Below are 23,854 nucleotides of genomic sequence, written 5' to 3' on the forward strand. Positions count from 1 at the left end.
TTCTTATTCATCTTTTCCTTTTTATTTTACCTTTTCAATTTTCTTCTTGTTTTACTCTCTCACCAACACCACCTCCTCCTCCTTTTCTTTCTATTTTTTTTTTGTTGAAATTTCTTCTCCTCCTTCCTTTTCCTCTTTCTCCCTCCATCATTAGTTATCTCGTTGTTGAAGATAATGAATAATTCAAGTTCAGATTGTCAATTGAACCAAAACAAAATTGATTATTTTGAATTCAATCAAGTGGCTGAGGTGTGGTTCGATTTTAGTGAATGTTTTCATTAGTAGTTTATAATTCTGTAAGTGAATAATGTTATTTTTGTTTGTAAAAATTATTATTCATCATTGATGGTTTGAATTGAATATAATATAAAAGTTATGCCTTAAAAAAATAATTTTCTGTATTTGCAGTAAATTTGGGTGTAACAAAAAGATATCTGGGTGTATTCTTTAAGAATTTTTTATGTATGTGTGCTGATAAATTTGCATAAAAAAGGACAATGAAGATGAAATACGCGAAGAAAAAGGAGGAAAAACACAAAGAAGAAAGAGAAGAAGAAAGAAGATGTCAAGATGAGGAGGAGGAGGGATGTGAAGTGCGCTATGGATGCCATTGAGTAGCACACGTGTTAACACGCTCATATTGGAGAGCGTCCTTTTTGTTGGGTTTGACCCAACTTGTATGACTTGTAAACTAAAATAACTTATATATGTAGCAATTCTGATGTTTGATTATGTAATTTTCTTGCTTAGTCTTTTCATTTTTAATATGTTGTTCGTACAAAAATGTGATTTGTTTAATTTAATTTTTGATGTGTTTAAAATAATTTAGTTAAAAATAATAAGTTAATTTTGTGTCTACTCTAATCTCTTGTGATGTTATATATGCAATGTAATTAGCTAATTGTTTGGTTATGAATTTATGATGAGATTTGACTTTGTCAATTTAATTATAGAAGACTTGAATTTGTTGAATAGAAAGCTTGTTAATTACCAATTTGTTTGCTAATTTTGAATTTGAAAAGAAAATGTTTGAAGATTGGTATTTAGTAATTTAGTTTTACTTTGTGGTCATGGTATTATGATTCTGCTAATAAGACTAATACAGATGCACCTTATTTTCAATTTCAATTTTGAGGGCCTGAAATTACTATAGTTAGAATTGATGGTTAATTGCCTAATCGATTGTTAATTGTTAATAGGCTCTGTTGTTAGAATGTGATTGTTAATTTTTTAGTTAGAATTGATTGCTAATTGTCTAATTGATTATCAATGTGATAATGTGATTAAAATTAGATATTAAACTCTGTTAGAATTGATTGTTAATTGCCTAATTAATTAATTGTTAATAGACTCTATCGTTGCTGCAGTGTGATTATTAATTGCCTAATTGAAATTTATTGCAAATTACCTAACAAATTGTTATTATTATTGTGTCAAATTAAGATATTATTGTAGTATTGACTAATTTTATGTATATTTTTGTATTAGTTATTTTAGAAATTGAGATTTATTTGTTATTAAAGTATTAATGAAGATATATAGTTCAAAATTTAATTTTAAGTTTTTGACTATTTATATTTTTATTTAAGTAGGATTGGGTCAATCGGTTCAATTAGTGACCTACCGATTCAAGCGATGACCAGTAATATGATAGATTTGATTATCGGTTCGATTATAACAATTATGCTTCCAATTTTTTCCTGGAAGTTAACAAACAAATTTGACTAGTATTCTGTCTTATGTAATTTTCGCCAACCCATCACCTCTAACGGTTGCAGCAACTTCGCAGGTTTTGTCTCCTCTCCACCATCCACCGCTCTGTGTTCAACGGTCAAAGTTACTGTTGCCCGCTGTAGAAGGTGTCTTCTCCATTGCGCAACCCTCCGAGCTTCACCATCACTCAAAACTCTCATAGACGTGAACTTCTGGGAACGATTCATTTTAACCCATGGTTCTGAAAATCGGACTAGATTGATTGATCAAACTAGTTCGACCGGGAACCAAATGGCTTTGCGGTTCAATCCATCCTAAAAAACCGCCAAAAACCGCGAGAAATTGGACGGTTGGATCGAACCGGACCCTGACCGGTTTTCACAAAATGGGTCAGACACGGTGAAAACCTAATTCCTAATTGCTTTGTTTCTTCTCCTCCAGCCTCTATCTCCCTTTCTTTCTTTCATTCAGAAACAAATTGAGCCCAAAAAAACCCTAGCCATCACTACCGCTGCAAGCAGTGGCACATCGCCGCCGTCCGTGCACTAAAAGCCGTCCGTCCGTCCGTCCGCCCGTCCGTCTAGCTTCCCTCTTGCTCCAAGTCTCCAACCCCTGTTCGCTCTCACCGATCGCAGCTTCTTCCTCGAGGTCAGCTCGGCGTCCGTCGTCTTCGTCTGCTCATCCGCACTTCCGCCACCCAAGCCATTGAATCCCTTCTTCTTCGCGGATTGAAGTTCTTCCCCCTTGCTTCTCGTTCGATCTGGCAGAGTGCTCACTTTTCACCCCCAATCCGTTCTGCTAACTGCATCACAGAGCACTAGTTGCGGAACTCTGCCGTCGCTGCGCCGAGGAGGACGACCTTGAACTTCCACCGCTGCCGCCGTCGTCTTCTGAATATGTCTGTTCGGTCTCCGCCCTTGGAAGCTGACTCGTGAGTCGTCAGTGATGAAGTAAAGAAGAAGGAATAATAGTGGTCGTGGTCTGGTCTTCGTCTGCTTGCCGTTGTCTGGTCACAGTCGCGCTCAACTGCTCTCCGTCATTGTCTGCCCAGACTGCTAAGATCGAAGGTCAGTGCTCCCTGCTAGGGCTTGTTCTTCGTTTTTTTTTAATGCTCTGTTCCAAAGTGAGAACGAAGGTTTAGGATTCTACTAGTGCTACTCAGATTTTTTTTTGAATGTTTATGTGTGTTTCTTTGTTCTTCCGTTTAGGATTCTGCTACTGCTAGTGCCAGATTGAGTTGTTGAATGACTACCTCTGCTCTCTGCCGCTGTGCTATGCTGTACTCTGTTTTGTTGCTTTTTCTTGTGCTGTGTTGAAAAAAATTGTGCTGAAATCTTGATAATATTTGTTAATCTTTGGAAAAGTTTGTTAAAATTATGCTGAAATTTTGTTAAAATTATGATCAGTTGTATGTTGAAAATATTGCTAATCTTTGTTAAAATTAGGCTAAAACATGGGCTTTTATTTGTTCAATATAAAAGTATGAGCTTTTATTTGGATGATTGAGTCTTCTTTGCTGCATCGTAAAACATGGGCTTTTATTTGTTCAATATAAAAGTATGAGCTTTTATTTGGATGATTGAGTCTTCTTTGCTGCATTGAACTGAATTTATTTATTGACTTTTGCTAAGCTGTATCTTGTTTTGAACTGATTAAAATGAATGATGGAATTTTTATTGTTGTTGAATCTTGTTTGGATTAAAAAAAAATAAGGAACTAAAAGAAAAAAAGAAAGTTAGAACATAAAGAACTAATTAGTGTTTATTGAAGGTCTTGTGATAATTGATTATTGAATGTCTTTTGATTATTGATTATGATTGGTGATGTGCTGCTGGTTTTGCTGTGTTGTGTTTTAGTGTTTTGTGATTTAATTGTGCTTAGATTGTGATTATCTTGATGATTTATCGATTTTAGTTATGGATGATGGTATTAATCAAGAAGCATTTGCCGATTATAATACATCTGTGTTTATTCAACCTAAATCCGTTATTTCTGTTTAAGCCTTGAAATGTATGATGAACCTACTTTTTTTTACAGTCTGATTTTTATTTATTTATTTTTTGAAAAATGATTTTTTTTAAATATATATAGCTGTTGCTGTTGCGTTGATTCGTAACAGTCTGATTAATTTTTCATGAATTCTTTGTTCCATGGGAAAAGGAAGATTAAGTTAAGGTAATTGGACGTATTGTATGTGCCATAAATCATAATTTCTTAATACATTTTAGGCTGATGTAGAAGAAATTGTGCTTAGAATAGAAGAAGAAAATATGAACTTATAACTGATTGAATATGAATCTAAATTCAATGAATTTTCAGTTTTTCACTTAAGTAGTTGTTATGTTTATCATTTAAATTCAATGAATTGTTGATTTATATTTCATTTAGGTCATTGAATTGTTCTGAAAATTTTTGTTTCGTCCTTGAGCCATTGTGCTTGTTTTCATGGGATTAAAATTTTTTAGTCTTATTATTTCTTGATTACATCTATAGGTCCTAATGGAGTAATGGTTATGTTTGGTGGCTGGAAAGTTTGTCTCTGCTTTGTATGTTGCAGCAGTGAAAGCTAATTCAGTTGAAAAGGTGCAGTCTGAGATTTTTCAGTTTGTTGAGGTAGTTAAGAACAATACTATAGTTTATTTATGATTTATTTATTATTTTATTATAAAACGGTTTTTCCGGTTGAATCATGGTTGGACTGGTTGAACCAGTGAACCAATAGAGCGGTTTGATGACCGGTCTGGTTTTCAGAACCTCGTTTTAACTTTTTCTCGGTTCTGCTTTTATGGATACTTGATTCTCGTTACATTTTTTTTAAAGTACTGATTTTACCGTTTTTGGATTGTTGCTTCAGTCAGTGATTGAAAATATGATCCGCTCACAGCTTCTGCATCAAAATTTTGAACAATAAGCCATTTATCCCTACAATCTTTCAGCCCCCAATTTGGAAACCATAGCAAAAAGTTTCAACAAGACACCTTCCTTCCCAGCCATGTCCAAGGTACCACAAGAGGGAGACTCTGCTCTCAAATCCTCACCTGAACCTAGCAATCATGAGGAACTTAAAGATGGAGAGCGAAAAGTGATCGCGGAGAGTGGAGAGAAGGAGGAAGTAATGAACGAGATATCAGATAATTCTGATTCTGATTCAGATGATGAGGCTCAGCAGAACCTCCAGCTCCAATCCCTAGAAGCTGGGCTTACTGCTAATCCCTACAACTATGATTCTCACTCGCAGTATATAAAGCTTCTGAGGAAAATGGGTGACGTTGAAAAATTGAGAGCAGCAAGGGAAGCTATGAGTGAGCTCTTTCCGTTGAGCCCTGCAATGTGGCAAGAATGGATCAAAGATGAACTCTCTCTCAACACTGATTCGCAGGATTCTTCCTCTGTGATTGTGAAGCTTTACGAGCGCGCCGTGTTCGATTATATGTCTGTGTCTCTTTGGTGTGACTACATCAATTTCGTGCAAGAGTTTGACCCAATCGTACGGCAATGTTCGCCAGCCGGTATTTCCAAGGCAAGGGATCTTTTTGAGGGAGCACTTACTGCGGCCGGTTTGCATGTTGCTGAAGGTAGCAAAATATGGGAAGCATATAGGCAATATGAGCAGGCTATACTCCTAACGATTGATGAAACTGATACACAGGCAAAAGAGAAACAAGTTCAACGCATTCGAGGTTTATTTCATCGGCAATTATCTGTTCCTCTTGCTGATATGAGTTCAACATTTACAGACTATAAGACTTGGGAGGAGGAGCAAGGAAGTGTTCAGGATCCTAATGTTGTATCCGCATACCAAAAGGCCTTGGAGATGTATAATGCTCGTGGTCATTTTGAAGAACATGTTACTAGATTGGATTCACCTGATTCAGAAAGACTACAACACTACTTGAGCTATTTGAAATTTGAGGAAACTTCTGGAACACCTGCGAGAGTTCAAGTTCTGTATGAACGAGCCATCACGGACTTTCCTATATCACCTGATCTCTGGCTTGGCTACACTCGATACATGGACAAGACTTTGAAGGTTGGTAGTGTTGTCAGCAACATTTATTTCAGGGCCACTAAGAACTGTCCTTGGGTTGGGGAACTTTGGGTAAGATATATGCTTTCTATGGAGCGCAGTCATGCTTCTGAGAAAGAGTTGGCCGAAGTCTTTGAGAAGTCCTTGCGATGCACCTTTTCAACTCTTGATGAGTATCTTGATTTGTTTCTCACTCGGATAGATGGCTTAAGGCGAAGAATGGCATCCACTGGTGAAGAGGATCAGCTGGAATACACAAAAATAAGGGAGGTCTTCCAGCAGGCATCAGATTACCTGTCGCCACAGTTGAAGAATACAGAGGGTTTGCTGCACTTGCATGCTTATTGGGCCCGTTTAGAGGCAAAACTTGGAAAAGACATAATTGTGGCACGTGGAGTTTGGGAGAATTTTCTTAAGATATGTGGATCAATGTTGGAGGCATGGAAAAGTTATATAGCAATGGAAGTTGAATTAGGTCACATAAACGAGGCAAGGTCCATATACAGGAGATGCTACAGTAAAAGGTTTTCTGGAACTGGTTCAGAGGATATATGCCGCTCGTGGTTGCGCTTCGAGAGAGAGTTTGGCAAGCTCGAAGATTTTGATCATGCTTTACAAAAGGTTACTCCTCGTCTGGAACAGCTACGATTATTTAGAATGCAGCAGGAATCCAACTCAATAGAGGAAAATGAGAATAGTCGTAGGAAAAATGCTCACGACAAGAGAAAGCTTGGGTCTGACATTAGCAAAGAACAGACTCCTGCCAAGCGACCAAGAGGTGTTGATAGAGTGGCAGAGAAAACACATGTGGAAAATAAACATCATGGGCAGAATTCTTCCCAGGAGACAAAACTGGAAGATGTCAATTCAAGGAATAACAAATCTGATGACAACCTTCCCCCAAAAGAAAGCAAGACATACTCTGACCAGTGCACTGCTTTTATTTCAAATCTTCATGTTAAAGCAAACTATGAACATGTCCGTAATTTCTTCAGTGATGTCGGTGGAGTTGTTGCCATTCGTATCTTGAATGACAATTTCACTGGAAAATCAAGGGGACTGGCATATGTGGACTTCTTGGATGATGAGCACCTTGCTGCAGGTTTAGCTAAGAACAAGCAGAAGTTACTCGGGAAGAGGTTAAGTATTCTTCGATCTGATCCAAAGCGAGGGAAAATGAAGTCTTCTGCTCCAAAATCCTTAAAAGAACATGCAGATGCTCCGGATCATTCCAGTCGAAAAGGCTCCATGTCCAAAGAAACCGGTGATACTTCCAAGGTATCAGATGTAAAGGATGAGGGGATCTCTTCTAGAAAACCAAGGAAGAATACCTTTGCTATGCCTAGAAATGTCAAACTGCATGGTGTCGCTGCAAATAGATCAAAAACAGAAGAAGACGATGACAAGCCAAAATCCAATGATGAATTCAGAAAAATGTTTATCCATTAAGGGTAATCCTGAATGTGGTGCCAATACTTTGTAACTCTGAAGATAGCAGTTATCTTTGAGATGTATTTGGGTAGAAAGTATGCAAGTTACCTGTCTTGTATGTCACTTTGTTCTTTTGCGTAGTAGTAAAAGAGTACCAATTACTTATAGGCATCCTATCCTATCCTATAACTATACTTGAAATTGATCTTCATTTTCAAGGCGTTCCTGGTGTACTTTCTTTTGATTTTGAAATTTGAAGTTTAAATATATATAAGCCTATCAAACATGCAAACCATCTCTTAGGTAGCGTTTGTTTTCGGGGGCAGGACACGGAGACATGGACAACACTTATATAAAAAGTGTTTGGAAGCAGAGACATGGACAGTGGACATATTGTCTCCGAGACAATTTTTGATACTTTTGTGTCCACTCTTTCATGAAGGACAATGATGGACACGGAATTTGGAAGAGTGGACGCGGACAATTTTATAAATTTTGTTTTCCTTTTTTCCACTATTACCCCTTCTTATTTTTCCTATTGCGTTGTTCAGAGATACTTTTTTCTTCCTGTTCTTTCTCTATCTCTTTCTTTTCCAGGTACTCTCTCCTTTCTCCTTTCTGTAGAATTTTTTATTGGGGATAGATAATTCTTTTCTTTTTATCGTTTTACTTTAATACCATTTTAACCTTATATTATATTATTTGATTTGTAATAAAAATAATAACAAAAATAATTAATCTTAAAACTTTTGAAAGATAAATATTATCAAAAGTAAAATTGATCTTTTAAAATATTAAAAAATAATTTATAAATTGTAATTGATTTTATATAATTTAAAGAAAAAATCAGTTTTTTATAAAGAAAAATCAGTTTTTAGATAAAAAATTAGTTTTTTTTAAATAAAAATAGATTTTTATATGCAAAAACTAATTGTTTTTTATGTAAAAATGGATTTTTTTAAAATTAATTTTAAATATAAAATTAATTTGGCTTATTAACTTAAACAAAATTTTTTATTAATCAAACTCAAATTTATTTTTTTTATTAATCTTAACTATATGTATTCCTACATATTAATAATAAATTTTAAAATAAAATAATTATATTTTTATAAATTTTATTTTAATATAAATACTAATATATTTTTTTATTAAAATTTTTTGCCTCTTCAAATATTTTTTTTTTAAATTTTGTCTGTACTCCTACGTATTCTCATTTTTTATTAAATTAATTTGTATTGATGTAAAAAATTTGGAATCACATGACTATTTTAGTCATTTCATATAATATTTCAGTCTTGTCCATGTGTATCCAAACATAATACTAGACATTACATTAGTGTCTTGTCCATCGTATTCAAACACAATACACAAAAGATAATTTTTAGTGTCTCCGTCTTATTGTCTCCGTTTCAGTGTCATGTTCTATCTTGTCTCTAAAAACAAACGCAGCCTTAGATAATCAAATTTCAATTTTGTTCATATCATAACCCTCTTTTTTTCTCTATCTCCTCTCATGTCTTTCTTTTCCTATCTCTATATATCTCTCTGCATCACTTTTTTTTTTTTATCTCTATATAACCCGTGGAGACAGGTCTCTTCAACCCACTGACCAGGCTTCAGGCAAGGACAAGAAGGGTGTCGCGGTACTGTTGTACGAGGCTGCCGAGAAGATCGATGGCGATGATGATGGGATTCGATAGCAAGCTGGCGGTGACGTGTATTGGTTGTTTGGCAGTGATGGCAGTAGGAAGGGTTCTTGTTATAGTGTTATGTGTCCATTGTGGATCAAATTCCCATATGAGGAAGCTACCTTCAGCAATGATGAAGCTTTCATGATTGGAAACAGTCTATTAGTGCTGGCGATCTACACTGAGGTGCTTTGGTTATTTACTTATTTTTTCAGTAAAATCATTTGTTTACTTCATGTTTGGGGTTCATGACCGAAGATTTTATAATGCTGATGGATGGTAGCAAGCTAAACAAGCTTCACTGTATTTTCCTGGAAAAGAATCCTGGTATGACTTTAGAATCGAAAATGCATTGCAAGGGAGGTGCGACTCACAAGTTAGGTGTCACGGAAGAGAGCATTCGTGTCTTCATGAGAGCTGGTATGTATTCCTGCTGATTTTTTGCAATTATACCTAATATGCTTTAACAAAAGGTGAATGCTACGGTGATGATGTTATTTTTTTTCCTCATGTGATGAAGTGAGTTGGCATACAACGGATGGCTACACGTTATGCTTTTTTTCTTGGAACTCTTCTATTCCTATAAAGGGTGGGTCAGGTTTGGATTTAGGTAAGGCTTTTACCCCATCTGCAAGTAATTCATACCAATCAATATAATTAGGACTTTTTTTTTTTTTTACCACACTTATTAATTATGGGAGATCAAACTGTTATGATAAATACAAAGGATGTAGATGTCCATTTTCTATAAAGTTCAAGTTTTTAAGAGAGATTTTATTTAATAAGGTTTGACAAAGTAACCTTATATATGTATATAAATAGAGGCAAAACAAAAGAGAATAACAATCAGTAACAATTCTCTCTCTATCTATATGGTCTATATACAAATTTCTTCCTCTCTTTCTTCCTTTCATGTGATAATACACACACACATATATATATAATCTCTTTTATATTGAGATTGTAATTATGGTTAATATTATTATTTAATTATATTTTTTTATTTTATATTTGTTACATTTTTCTTATTTATTTATTTAGTTATTTTATAACACGTATCAGCACGAAATTAGCACGAAATTCTAACGAAATTTTAAGAAGACTTCAGGTAACAAATTTTTATTATGTCAAAATTTTTTCATCTTGAATATAATGCTCTTGATATATTTAAAAATAATTATTTATCATGGATATAGATGTTAAAATCTATCTTGATTCAATGGATCTTGGAGATACCATTGAGGCTAAAAATAATCTCAGAAGGATAAAGCTAAAGTTATGATTTTCCTTCGTCGTCATCTTGACGTATGATTGAAAAATGAATATCCCACATTAAAAGATCCTGCAGATCTGTGGAAAGATCTTGAAGAAAGGTACAATCATGTGATACTTCCTCAAACCCGATATGTTAGAAAAAAAATTTCTCGACCTTCTATGTCTCGAATGTGCTCATGCAGCAGCAGTATCGAGAAAAAGAATTTAAAAATATTCAGAGTTAATTTCTTGCTTTCTTGTTGCTGAACGTATCAATGAGTTACCTTTAAGGAATCATGAAGCACGCCCAGTTGGTGCCGCCCCATTTCCTGAAACAAATGTGACAAATTATAACCCCAGAAGAGGTAAATGGCAAGGCTTTGGTAGCAAAAAAATTATAGAAGGAAAATGAATTATGTTCACAAGAAAGGATCTCATCAGAAGTGGGATAAAAAAAGAAATAGAAAAAGTCTAGGGAGCCAATGGCCTAAGCGTACAATGTGTACAATGGAGGTTTAAGAAGTATTAGAGATATGACCATTAGTATTATATTGTCCTGTCAGGTTATGCTTTTGGGATGAGTGGTTTCAGATATGGTATTAGAGTTCTAGTTCGAAAGGTCAAGAGTTCAATCCTTGGTGAACCCCAAAATCTCATGGACCAAAAATTTAGCCCATTGTACACATTGTACACTTAAGCCATTGGCTCCCTAGCACTACTCAAAGAAATAATGGGCAAAGTATATCAATTGAGGATAAATGTTTCCGTTGTGGTGGAAAGAGCCATTGGTCACGTATCTGTCGTACTCCAAGGCATCTAGTTGATCTTTATCAAGCATTCTTAAAAAAGGGATGACAAAGAAAAGAAAACAAATTTTGTTTCAAATGATAAAAATTTCACCACTCATTATGATGTATCTAATTTCTTTAAAGATCTTGAAGGAAATATTGGCTATTTGATCAATGATGGAATATTTTAATAAGTGTGTTTGTTAAGTATTCATGTGAATAATTTTACTGTGTATGTACTTCTACTCATTTTATTATTATTATTATTTGTCTTTGAAGAAAAATGGCAAGGGCATATTCTGAAGATATTTGCCTTGCGGATAGTGCAAGTTCGCACACTATTCTTAAAAGTAATATATATTTTACCCATCTTGTGCCAAAAGAAGAATATGTTAATACTATTATTGGCTCAGGCAATGTGATAGAAGACTTTGGAAGAGCTATAATTTTGTTTCCCGGAGGAACAAAATTTATAATAAATAACGCACTATTGTCTCCCAAGTCTCGAAGAAACTTGTTGAGTTTTAAAGATATTCGCCGAAATGGATATCATATTGAGACTATGAATGAGGAAAATCATGAGTACTTATGTATTACAACTCATGATTCAAATAAGAAAGTTATATTAGAAAAGTTGCCCTCATTTTTATCCGGGTTATATTATACCAAGATTAGTACAATTGAATCACATGCCATTGTAAACCAGAAGTTTACTAACCCAAATGAATTCATTACTTGGCATGATAGATTGGGTCATCCGAAAACTACCATGATGAGGAGAATTATTGAAAACTCTCATGGACATTCACTAAAGAACCAGAAGATTCTTGAAACTAGTGAATTTTGTTGTGCTGCATGTACTCAGAAAAAATTAATTTTAAGGCCATCACTAGTAAAGATTGGATTTGAGTCCCCTGAATTCCTAGAAAGGATTCAAGGTGATATATGTGGACCTATTCATCCACCATGTGGATCTTTTAGATATTTATGGTCCTAATAGACGCATCTTCGAGATGGTCATAGGTGTGCTTATTGTCTTCTCGCAACCTGGTGTTTGCGAGATTAATGGCTCAAATTATTTGATTAAAAGCACAATTTCCAGAAAATCTAATCAAAGCAATTCGCCTTGATAATGCTGGTGAATTTACTTTCCAAGCTTTTGATGCTTATTGTATGTCTAATGGAATAAGTGTTGAACATCCAGTAGCTTATGTTCACATACAAAATGGGTTAGCAGAATCACTTATTAAACGCCTCCAATTGATTGCTAGACCCTTGCTTATGAGAACAAATCTCCCAACCTCGGTTTAGGGGCATGCTATTTTACATGCCGCAACACTTATTCGTTTGAGTCCAACGAATTACTATAAGTTCTCTCCTATGCAATTAGTTTTTGGCCAGCAGCCAAATGTCTCCCATTTAAGAATATTTGGGTGTGCGATATATATTCTCATTGCAACACCTAATTGCACTAAAATGGGACCCCAAAAAAATTGGGGATATATGTTGGATATGATTCTCCCTCTATAGTGAGGTATCTTGAGATACAAACGGGAGATGTATTTAAAGCTCGATTTGCGGATTGTTATTTTGATGAATCAAAATTTTCAACATTAGGGGGGAGAGAATAAGCTTCCTGAAAAGGAACTTAATTGGAATGCATCATCGTTGATGCATTTAGATCCTCGATCAGAGCAATGTGAATTAGAAGTTCAAAAGATTATACATTTGCAAAGAATAGCAAAAGAATTGCCTGATGCATTTTCTGATACAAAGAGGATAACTAAATCTTATATACCAGCGGAAAATGCCCCAATTCGAATTGATGTCCCAGTAGGACAAGTAGCCACTGAAGCAAATTCACGCAAGAAGCGTGGCAGGACGGAAAATGTCCCAATTCAAATTGATGTCCCAGTAGGACAAATAGCCACTGAAGCAAATACACGCCAGAAGCGTGGCAGGCCTGTCGGTTCCAAAGATAAAAATCCTCGAAAGAAAAAAGAGGTAAATACTATTCCTGTTGAAAAAGACATTGTAAAGACACCTGCAGTTGTCCAAAATTCTGATATAATTTTAACGCCAGAAGTCGTTTAGGTACCTAAAAATTGTGAAAATGACGAGATCTCGATAAATTATGGAGAGAAATGGGACCGAAATAAGACAATTGTTAATGAAATATTTGCATATAATGTGGCATTAAATATCATACATGAAAGTAAGGATCTTAGCCAAGATCAGTCGAAGAATATCGACAAAGGAATGATTGGCCAAAATACGAAGAAGCCATGAAGGCGAAACTAGACTCACTTGCAAAATGTGAAGTTTTTGGACCTGTAGTCCGTACACCTGAAGATGTAAAACCTGTTGGATACCGATGGGTATTTGTGAGAAAACAAAATGAGAAAAATGAAGTTGTGCGTTATATGTAAACCCCGGTTAAATTAGTAGATAATTAGTCAATAAATTAATTTTTTAATAAGAAAGATTAGAAATGTGAATATTATATTAAATTAGGATAGAGCTCATCGAAATGAGAATTTTGACACTAATTTCGAAGAAATTGGTCCAAGATTGGACCGAATGGGCCGAACCGGTTGAACCGGGCCCAATCGGTCCCACCTTTAAAAGAGCCGAAGCTCATTTTTCCCCTAAAATGCAACAGAAGCTGCATCGAACAGCAAGGGGAAAGGAGGAATGAAAGCTTCCCCAACCCTAACGTTAATTTCAAACCTACGTATCTTCCCCGTCCGAGCTCCAATCGCCGCACCGTTTGTGGCCACGCGTTCACCGCATCGAGTTCTACGTTTCTACCGGAACAATTTCACTGGTAACTCATTATTTTACACTCAGCCTTCATTTTTCCCAATTTTCGAATTTTAAGTGAGAATGTTGAATTTCTTTGATTTCTGATGTTTTAGGATCCAATTAGCTTGAGGAAAACGTTCACTCTTGCTTATGTGAAGCTTGGGTAAGGTGATGATACGATAATTCTATTTTATTTTCTTTGAATTTGAGCTTTGAGTATTAAATTGGATATATATGTGTTATAAATGTGTATTAGGTTGTGAATAAATAATTGGAGTTTGAAATTGTGAATATTGAAACTTGGAGGAAACTGATTAGTTGAATTTTGAAGGGGTTGCCTTGGTTTTAAATAATTTGCTTTGGTCGTTACGTGGAAATCGGCCAAGGTATAGTTTAGATTTCTTGCATTTAATATATAATGTTCTGTGAAAATTTAGGCTAGATGACCATAGGATAAGTTGGAATGCAGGTATATGTTTAATGTTTAGTAATTTGTCGATGAATATATTTGGTTGAAGTTTATTGAATAATTAGTTATTAATTTTGGATGGTGAATGTTGTTATGTTAATTTGGAGAGAATTATGGTTGAATGTTATTGTTGATGAACATGGTTGGTTTGGTGCTTGTTGATTAACTAATAATTTGGTGAATTATTGATTTGAGGTATTTTGTGTTAGAAGCCTAGGATTAGTGAACTATGATCCTTAGTTGAATTTTGGTTGTTGGATTTGAATATTATATGAGTATAATTGTTGATCTGAGGTAAATTTATTGTGGTGACTGTTATGATGATGAGGAAATGTGTGTTGAATTGAAAAGAAAGCAGGTTTGGACCCGAAAAGGGTGGCAAATTCCGAGTTTTAGAGGAGATGCTGTCGAAATTTTATAAAAATTAGAGATTTTGTTTATATGATTATTTAAATAGACTTAGATTATGGTTTGATTAGAGTTATTAAGAAAATGATCATGTTTTAAGTTTAATTCATTTAGAAAAGAATGAATTATGTTTTGAATTGGAACTATTGATGGACGGAATGGGAGGTATGATAATGAAGGATAAGGATTGAATATATTTGACGTATAATGATGAATGAGATGCGATTGAAAATGATATGGATGTTGATGAATTATAATTGAATTATCTATATGGCTTATGAATTTGAATAATCTGAGATACGAGATTCCCTAGATCAAGTGTCGTGGCTTGCCACCACGTGTACCAGGTTGAAATTCGATACTCTGTTGACCCTACGATGTAAGTGTGACCGGGCACTATATAAATTCCCGGAAATGTTACCCCCATTGAGCAATATTGATTATTGAGAAAAAGCTATGCATAGACTCTTGGGGATGCACGTCGGGGGACAGTCTAAGGACAATTCAGACTTGTCGGGTTGGCTAGATAACCGACAGATGAGCCTCATCAGCCATAGGACAGGCATGCATCATATGCATACTATTTGAACTACTTGCTTGTGCATTAACTAGGTGTGCCTAAATGTATCTGCGATGCTAAATGTATATTTGTTACCTGCAGTACTTGTAACCTTCCTGTGCTTGCTTTATCTGTTTGTTTGTCTGTGAAATCCTGATGGAGATGGAGGTATGGAGGAATGGCAATATGAGATTTAGGTTTAAGGTTAAGTTAAATTAGGTTTACATATTCTTAGAAAACCACCTTTTATGGCTTCTGTTTAATACTTTAAGCTCTACAATCTGAGTGTCGGCGTTCTAGGATTGCCTCTGGCATTCCCAGGACCTTATATATTATGTGTGTGGCACCTTTACCATACCGAGAACCTCCGGTTCTCATTCCATACTATGTTGTTGTTTTTCAGATGCAGGTCGAGAGGCATCTCGTTAGGCATCTGGACTCTTGAAGCGGAGTGGTTACTGGGTTATTTTGTTATGTTATGATGTATATATATGTACTTAGCTTTCTCTCCACATAACTTATTATTTTTGATCCTCTTAGAGGTGTATGGAGAGGCAGGATTTTGTTTATGTACATTTGGGTTTTGGATATGTATATATATGTATATATGTGTGTATATTCTCCGGCCAGTCTTGACTTCGCAGGCTGAGTCAGGAGCTCGTTATTTTGTATCTTTGACTCTCTGTTCCTGTTTTAGGTTACTTTACACTTGACAGCTGTGGCTTTCTTAGCACGCAAGTTAACTCATTTCTCGAGCGTTGCGCTTTTATATTCGCGATTTTTATTTCCTCTATTCTTCAAGGCTCCTAGCATATTATAATTCTTCTGCTATTATGTGTACTCATTTTATTTTAGAGGTCATAATACCACACCACCTCTGTTTTACGACTTAAGCGTAAAGCTTAGTGTGGTAGGGTGTTACACTATAAAGCCCGACTTGTGGCACAAGGTTTTTCACAAAGGTGCGGTATAGATTATGAAGAAACGTATTCCCCTGTAGTGGATGCGATAACATTGCGTTATTTGGTCAGTTTATCTGCATATCATAAACTGCATATGCATTTAATGGATGTGGTAACAACCTATTTATACGGCTCATTAGATCGGGATATCTATATGAAAGTCCCTGAAGGACTAAAGATATATAAATCATCCAATGAATATTCGCAAGGGTTATACTCAATCAAATTGCAAAGATCTTTATATGGTCTAAAGCAATCTGGACGAATGTGGTATAATTGTCTTACTGAGTATCTGGCCAAAAATGGATTCAGGAATGATGATATCTGCCCATGTGTTTTCATAAAGAAAACTGCATCTAGATTCATTATAATTGCTGTGTATGTTGATGATTTAAATATCATTGGGACTCCTGAAGAGTTTGAGATGAAAGATCTTGGAAGTACTAAATTTTGTCTCGGCCTGTAGATCGAGCATACAAAAAATGGGATCTTTATTCATCAAACAACATACACAGAAAAAATCTTGAAAAGATTTTATATGGATAAGTCACATCATTTGAGTACACCAATGATCGTAAGATCTTTAGATGTGGAAAATGATCAATTCCGTCCTAAAGAAGAAAATGAAGATATCCTTGGTCCTGAAGTACCATATCTTAGTGCCATTGGAGCGCTAATGTATTTTGCTAATAATACGCGACCTGACATATCATTCGCGGTGAATTTACTAGCAAGGTATAGTTCCTCTCCAACCAGAAGACATTGGAGTGGAATCAAGCAAATCTTTCGATACCTTCATGGAACAGTTGATATGGGATTGTTTTATCCCTATGGATCCAAGTCATAATTAGTTGGCTATGCAGATGCTGGATATTTGTCTGATCCACATAAAGGGAGATCTCAAACAGGATACATATTCACATATGGTGGTACAGCTATATCATGGAGGTCCACGAAACAGACGATAGTAGCAACCTCCTATAATCATTCTGAAATACTAGCGATACATGAAGTAAGTTGCGAGTGTTTTTGGCTCAGGAATGTAATCCAATATATTCTGTCATCATGTAAACTGATTGATCATAAGATAGCTCCAACTATCCTGTTTGAAGATAATACAACATGCATTGCTCAACTTAAAGGCGGATACATCAAAGGTGGTAGAACAAAGCATATTTCCCCCAAATTTTTCTTCACTCATGATCTTCAAAATCAAGGGACCATTGATGTTCAACAGATCCGCTCAAGTGACAATCTGGCAGATTTATTCACAAAGTCACTCCCAAAATTCTCCTTTGAAAGATTGGTACATGAGATTGGGATGCTCTGATTTCAAGATAATAAATGATGTCGACAAGAGGGGGAGACTGTACTCTTTTTTCCTTGGTTAGATTTTTTCCCATTGAGTTTTTCTTGACAAGGTTTTTAATGAGGCAGTCCCCATCACTAAAGGATATTGTACTCTTTTCCCTTCACTAAGATTTTTTTCCACTGGATTTTTCTTTAGTAAGGTTTTAATGAGACATAATCCTAAATGGTCATCCAAGGGGGAGTATTACGATAAATACAAAGGATGTGGATGCCCATTTTCCATATAGCTCAAGTTTTCAAGAGAGATTTCATTTAATAATGTTTGACAAAGTAACCTTATGTATGTATATAAATAGAGGCAAAACGAAAGAGAATAACAATCGATAACAATTCTCTCTCTATTTATATGGTCTATATACAAATCTCTTCCTCTCTTTCTTCCTTTCATGTGATAATATATATATATATATATATATATATATATATATATATATATATATATGTGTGTGTGTGTGTGAATAATCTCTTTTATATTGAAATTGTAATTATGGTTAATATTATTATCTAATTATATTTTTTTATTTTATATTTGTTACATCTTCCTTATTTATTTATTTAGTTATTTTATAACACAAATTCCTTTTTTGTTGGATTTTTATGATACTAGTTTAGACTTTAGATTTTAAGCAATAATCAAATTAAGAGATTAATACCTAAAAGACAAAATCAACCCAGAAAACATTAATAATAATGATGAAGTTTAATTATTTTGTTGGTCCTATAATTTTACGAAATTTTTAATTAGGTCTCTGTATTTTTTCTTTTTTTAATTGAGTCTTTGCACTATTTTTTTTAATTGGGTTCCTATATTTTTTTCTTTTATTTAAGTCCCTGTACTAATTTTCTTTTAGGTAGGTCCCTATAAAATTAAGTCAATTACTGCTAAGAGAGACCTAATTAAAAAAAATAGTGCTAAAACCCAATTAAAAGAGAAAAAAATATATATATCTAATTAAAAATTTCGCGAAACTATAAGAACCAACAAAATAATTACACCTAATAATAATAGAGAGTAAACTTCAGTTTGAACAAAGTAATTTTAGAGGTTTCACTTTTTTTTTCTAAATTGAATTAAATTCAAGAAGTGAGATGTGTGAAGTTTTTCGGTGTGAAAATATTCATATTATCAATAATGATAATAATATTAATATTATTGTTTAATTTAGAGCTTTTTATATATAAATATAATACATGTTTTATTTATCAATATATATAATTTAAAAAAATATATTTTTACATTTTATTATACATTTTATTTATAATGACAATGACATAAGTATGAATATATATCGAGTATAAATAAAATAAGTCAAATTTTAATTGACTAAATTTTATTTGCGAATTGATATCAAGAATTTAAAATAAAATAAAAAATATATTTTTTTTTATCGTAACTTGATATGTATATAATTGGACCATAAAATAACTAAAAAAATTAGTATTTACAATATAATTTATTTCATTTTATTGTAAATAAAATAAATAATACTTTGTAAATTAATAAATATTTTTTAAATTATATATATTTTTAAATAAAACTTTTATTATTTTTTAATATTCTAAAATAGAAAATATTTAATTAATTTATTTAAAAAATTAAATGCTTTTTTAATAAATAAAATGTGCAATTTATTTATTTAATAAAAATTCTTTAATTTGATATTCAATTTATCTTGTTAACATCACCTACGAAAAAAATTTACGCACATATATCCAAACTTATTTTATTTTATAATCGATATATAAAATTACTAGCAAATATTTTAAATACTGAATCACGATAAAATTAAAACAACACAAAGTAAGCCTCCAATACCCATACCATAGTTACAAAATTAAAAATTAAAAATTAATGTTGTTAATTAAGATGAGTTAAGCACATGACTTGATGACAAAAAAATGACTCTTTTTAGTAGTTAAAAACACATACTTTATCTAGAAATTCGTGGATATGGAGCAATCCAAACTTAACTCCAAATCTGATTCATCCAAAGTAATATTTCACTAACCTTCAAAGAATAGCAAACGTGTTGCCTCTATAGCTATACCAGCGAATTTCATCACATAAGAAATAAAAATGGCATCATCACGGTAGCATTACCCTTTTTCTGAATAATGCTACCGTGATGATGCTATTTTTATTTCTCATGTGATGAAACTCGTTGGCATAGCTATAGAGGCAACAGATTTATTATTCTTTGAATGTTAGTGAAATATTGCTTCAGATGAATAAGGTTTAAAGTTAGGTTTGGATTGCTCCATATCCACGAATTCCTAGATAAAGTATGTATTTTTATCTACTAAAAGAAGTTTTTTTTTTGTCATCAAGTCATGTGCTTAACTCATCTTAATTAATAATATTTATAATTTATAATTTTTAATTTTGTAACTATGGTATGGGTATTGGAGGCTTACTTTGTGTTGTTTCAATTTTATCGTGATTCAGTGTTTAGAATATTTGTTAGTAATTTTATATATCGGTTATAAAATGAAATAAGTTGGAAAGTTCTACGGTGCTTATCACACAAATAAGCATACTATACTGATCTTAGGTGTCAAGTCACTGGAGATTGAAGCTAATTTTTTTTTAAATAAAAATAAAAAAAAATAAATTAAAGAAAAATATTTTAAGAAAGTCAGTCACACATACATCACGTCAATCTGTAAAATTTATAATCTGAGACCAATTTTTTTTAAACGAAAAAGAAAAAATATTAAATTATAACAAAAAAAATCTCAAATTCTAAAATATATCTCGATAAGAAATTAACTATTACGTCCATATGCAGAATTTTTTCAGTAAAAAAAAATAGTTTATTACATTATTTTAATTATTTTATCATATTAATATAACTTTTAATAAATTTTATTTTATTTTAATTAAAATAATAATGTATCATAATAATACAAATTCTGGGAATATTTTTTTAAATAAATAAATTAAATATTTTATTTATTAAAATATATTATTTAAAAGAAATTTATTAATTTATGTAATATTAGTTATTTCCTTTAAGTTTTTTTTTCGTGTCAAAAATATAAAAATTAATAGAATATTTTTTTTAAAATATGAGTTTAAAGACTTAATAGATTTTTAATTGTCAGTATTTTTAATTTGTATTGTAAAAAGTTATTCTGTTAATTTTAATATTTTTAAATTAGCAAAAACTTAATTGTAAATTAAAAATAATACAAAAATTTAATTAAAAAATTATAATAATTTAATTATAAATTTAAAAAAATTATAATAATTTAATTATAAATTTAAAAAAATTATAAAAATTAAAAAAATAATTAAATATTTTTATAAATATTAAATTAATGTATATTTTTATAAGTAAAATTATTTTAAAAGAAAAGTTTAGAATTCAGCAATTTTATTAAATTTTCGCCAGCATGTAACTAACAAAAAAAAGTAAATAATTTCATACTATTGGATAAAATCTCAAAATATTAAAAATATCATTAATAATTATTTGATAACTACAAATTACAAAAATTATCGACTCCCTAATACTCCTCTTATTTTAATTTCAGTTTCAGCTTTTACTCAAATATAACTAATAATTTATCCCATTTTTTATTTAATAATGGGACCATAAATGCATCAATTCCAATGAGATTGAAAATGTTACAAATTGACGTGATGTATGATTGTATATCTCATTAACGTACTTATATTAGAACGTTTTCTTTTAATTTAATTTTTTTCATTTTAAAAACAAAATTACCTTCAATTTTCAGTGATTGACACGTAACGTCAATATATCATGCTTATTTTTACTATAAGCACTGTAGAATTCTCCAAATAAGTTTGGGTATATGTGCGTAAATTTTTTTCGTAGGTGATGTTAATAAGATAAATTGAATATCAAATTAAAGAATTTTTATTAAATAAATAAATTGCACATTTTATTTATTAAAAAAACATTTAATTTTTTAAATTAATTAATTAAATGTTTTCTGTTTTAGAATATTAAAAAATAATAAAAAATTTATTTAAAAAATATATAATTTAAAAAGTATTTATTAATTTATAAAGTATTATTTATTTTATTTACAATACAAATGAAATAAAATATATTATAAATACTAATTTTTTTTGTTATTTTATGGTCTAATTATATACATATCAAGTTACGATAAAAAAATATATTTTTTTATTTTATTTTAAATTCTTGATATTAATTCGCAAACAAAATTTAGTCAATAATTTGACTTATTTTATTTATACTTGATATATATTCATACTTATGTCATTATCACTATAAATAAAATGTATAATAAAGTATAAAAATATAATTTTTTTAAAATTATATATATTGATAAATAAAACATGTATTATATTTATATATAAAAAGCTCTAAATTAAACAATAATATTAATATTATTATCATTATTGATAATATGAATATTTTCACACCGAAAAACTTCACACATCTCACTTCTTGGATTTAATTCAATTTAGAAAAAAAAGTGAAACCTCTAAAATTACTTTGTTCAAACTGAAGTTTACTCTATATTATTATTAGGTGTAATTATTTTGTTGGTCCTTATAGTTTCGCGAAATTTTTAATTAGGTTTCTATATTTTTTTTCTCTTTTAATTGGGTTTTTGCACAAATTTTTTTTAATTAGGTCCCTCTTAACAGTAATTGACTTAATTTTATAGGGACCCACCTAAAAAAAATTGGTACAGAGACTCAAATAAAATATATATATATATATATATATATATATATATATAAGAACCCAATTAAAAAAAATAGTGCAAAGACTCAATTAAAAGAAAAAAAATAGAGACCTAATTAAAATTTTTACAAAATTATAGAGACCAACAAAATTTTCTGGGTTGATTTTGTCTTTTAGGTATTAATCTCTTAATTTGATTATTGCTTAAAATCTAAAGTATAAACTAGTATCATAAAAATCCAACAAAAAAAAGGTTTGATCTCCCATAATTAATAAGTGTGGTAAAAAAAAAAAAGTCCTAATTATATTAATTGGTATGGATTACTTGCTGATCGGTAAAAACCTTATTTAAATCCAAACCTAACCCACCCTTTATAGAAATAGAAGAGTTCCAAAAAAAAGGAAAGCATAACGTGTAGCCATCCATTATATGCCAACTCACTTCATCACATGAGGAAAAAAAAAATAACATCATCACCGTAACATTCACCTTAACAAAATGCAGAACAACGGGAGATAGCTGATAATATAATATGATATTTGATATTATATTTATATATGTACATTGATTTATACAGTACTATTTACAAAAATATTTTCATTAAATTTGTGCTGTTAAAATTGATTCTCAAGGTAAAATAATATCGTAATGGATAGATGGCTAAAAATATCATAAAATTTGTGCCACAATATCTAATGTTAGATTAAGTAATGATAGTTGGCTAATAATCTAACCTTTTTTTTTTTTTTGGAACAATTTCTTGGGGTCATTAGAGTTTATGATATCCACAGAGATAATTAAATTCACCTTCACATCCTCAACACTCGTTTTGCCTCATAAATTGGCTTGTGATGCTCCTGTGCTACATGCTTTCCCTACTTTTTTTTTTTTTGAAAGCAAATTGCTCAACACAATAGCAGTAGAGCACCAAAAGTCACCCAATTCTCAAATTAGAACAAACTTAAAAAGAAAAAACAATAACCAAACTAAATCCGTTCCCATGTCATCTCCGGCATAGCCATCAACAACTAAAGGGATCACCATCGCTCCACTCGTTAGCACTATTTGAAGACATGTTGATAATTTCTTCAACTCCTTTGCTCGTTTGCTAAAAAATCCGTCTATTCCTTTCCAACCATAAGTTCCAAACGATCGCGGAGAAGCACCTCAACCGGTGATTACGCTCTTCCAACCTCCTCGGTTCCTCTGTCCAACTAATAAAGTGTTCTTTCGTTGATCCCGAATAAGTCCAGCGTCGGCCAAAAGCTAAGATCCAAGCGCTCCACACCTACCAAGCAAATACACATCCTAGAAACAAGTGACGTACATCTTCCACCTCGTTGTTACAAAGAACACAAGTAACATCGTCCTGGCTGATGATTCCGAACCGGCTCAACCTGTCCTTTGTATTCACTCTTCCTATTAGAACAAACCAAACAAACAGCTCCACTCTAGGCGGAACCAACCCCTTCCAAATAGTCCTGGTGAAGCTGTAGCTAGTTACCTCCTCTGGGATTAGTTCCTCCTGCATCACCTGCACAAATGAGTTAGTTGTAAAAATACCTCGCCTATCATATTTCAACACCACTCTGTCCTCTCTGTTGTTAATTAATTTCACAGGTCTCAAAGACTCATGCAATGCACTCAGAAGTTCCAACTCCCATTGGAAGAGCTCTCTCCTCCA

General features: G+C 32.2%; 1 protein-coding gene across 5 annotated transcripts; it reads left to right on the plus strand.

Moving 5' to 3' along the window:
- Positions 1–2,160: 2,160 nt before the first annotated feature.
- Positions 2,161–7,391, plus strand: LOC130960918 (uncharacterized). 5 transcript variants are annotated; one of them, XM_057886452.1, is made up of 3 exons: positions 2,161–2,780; positions 4,207–4,326; positions 4,568–7,391. In XM_057886452.1, the coding sequence occupies exon 3, from the start codon at positions 4,706–4,708 to the stop codon at positions 7,187–7,189; it is 2,484 nt and encodes an 827-aa protein (XP_057742435.1). In that variant the 5' UTR covers positions 2,161–2,780; positions 4,207–4,326; positions 4,568–4,705; the 3' UTR covers positions 7,190–7,391. The 5 variants fall into 5 exon arrangements, with proteins under 5 accessions (XP_057742435.1, XP_057742437.1, XP_057742436.1 ...); XM_057886454.1 differs by having other exon boundaries at positions 4,650–7,391; XM_057886453.1 differs by having other exon boundaries at positions 4,207–4,296.
- Positions 7,392–23,854: the final 16,463 nt, after the last annotated feature.

The sequence above is a fragment of the Arachis stenosperma genome, chromosome 2, assembly GCF_014773155.1.
Source record: "Arachis stenosperma cultivar V10309 chromosome 2, arast.V10309.gnm1.PFL2, whole genome shotgun sequence".
NCBI classification, from domain to species: Eukaryota; Viridiplantae; Streptophyta; class Magnoliopsida; order Fabales; family Fabaceae; genus Arachis; species Arachis stenosperma.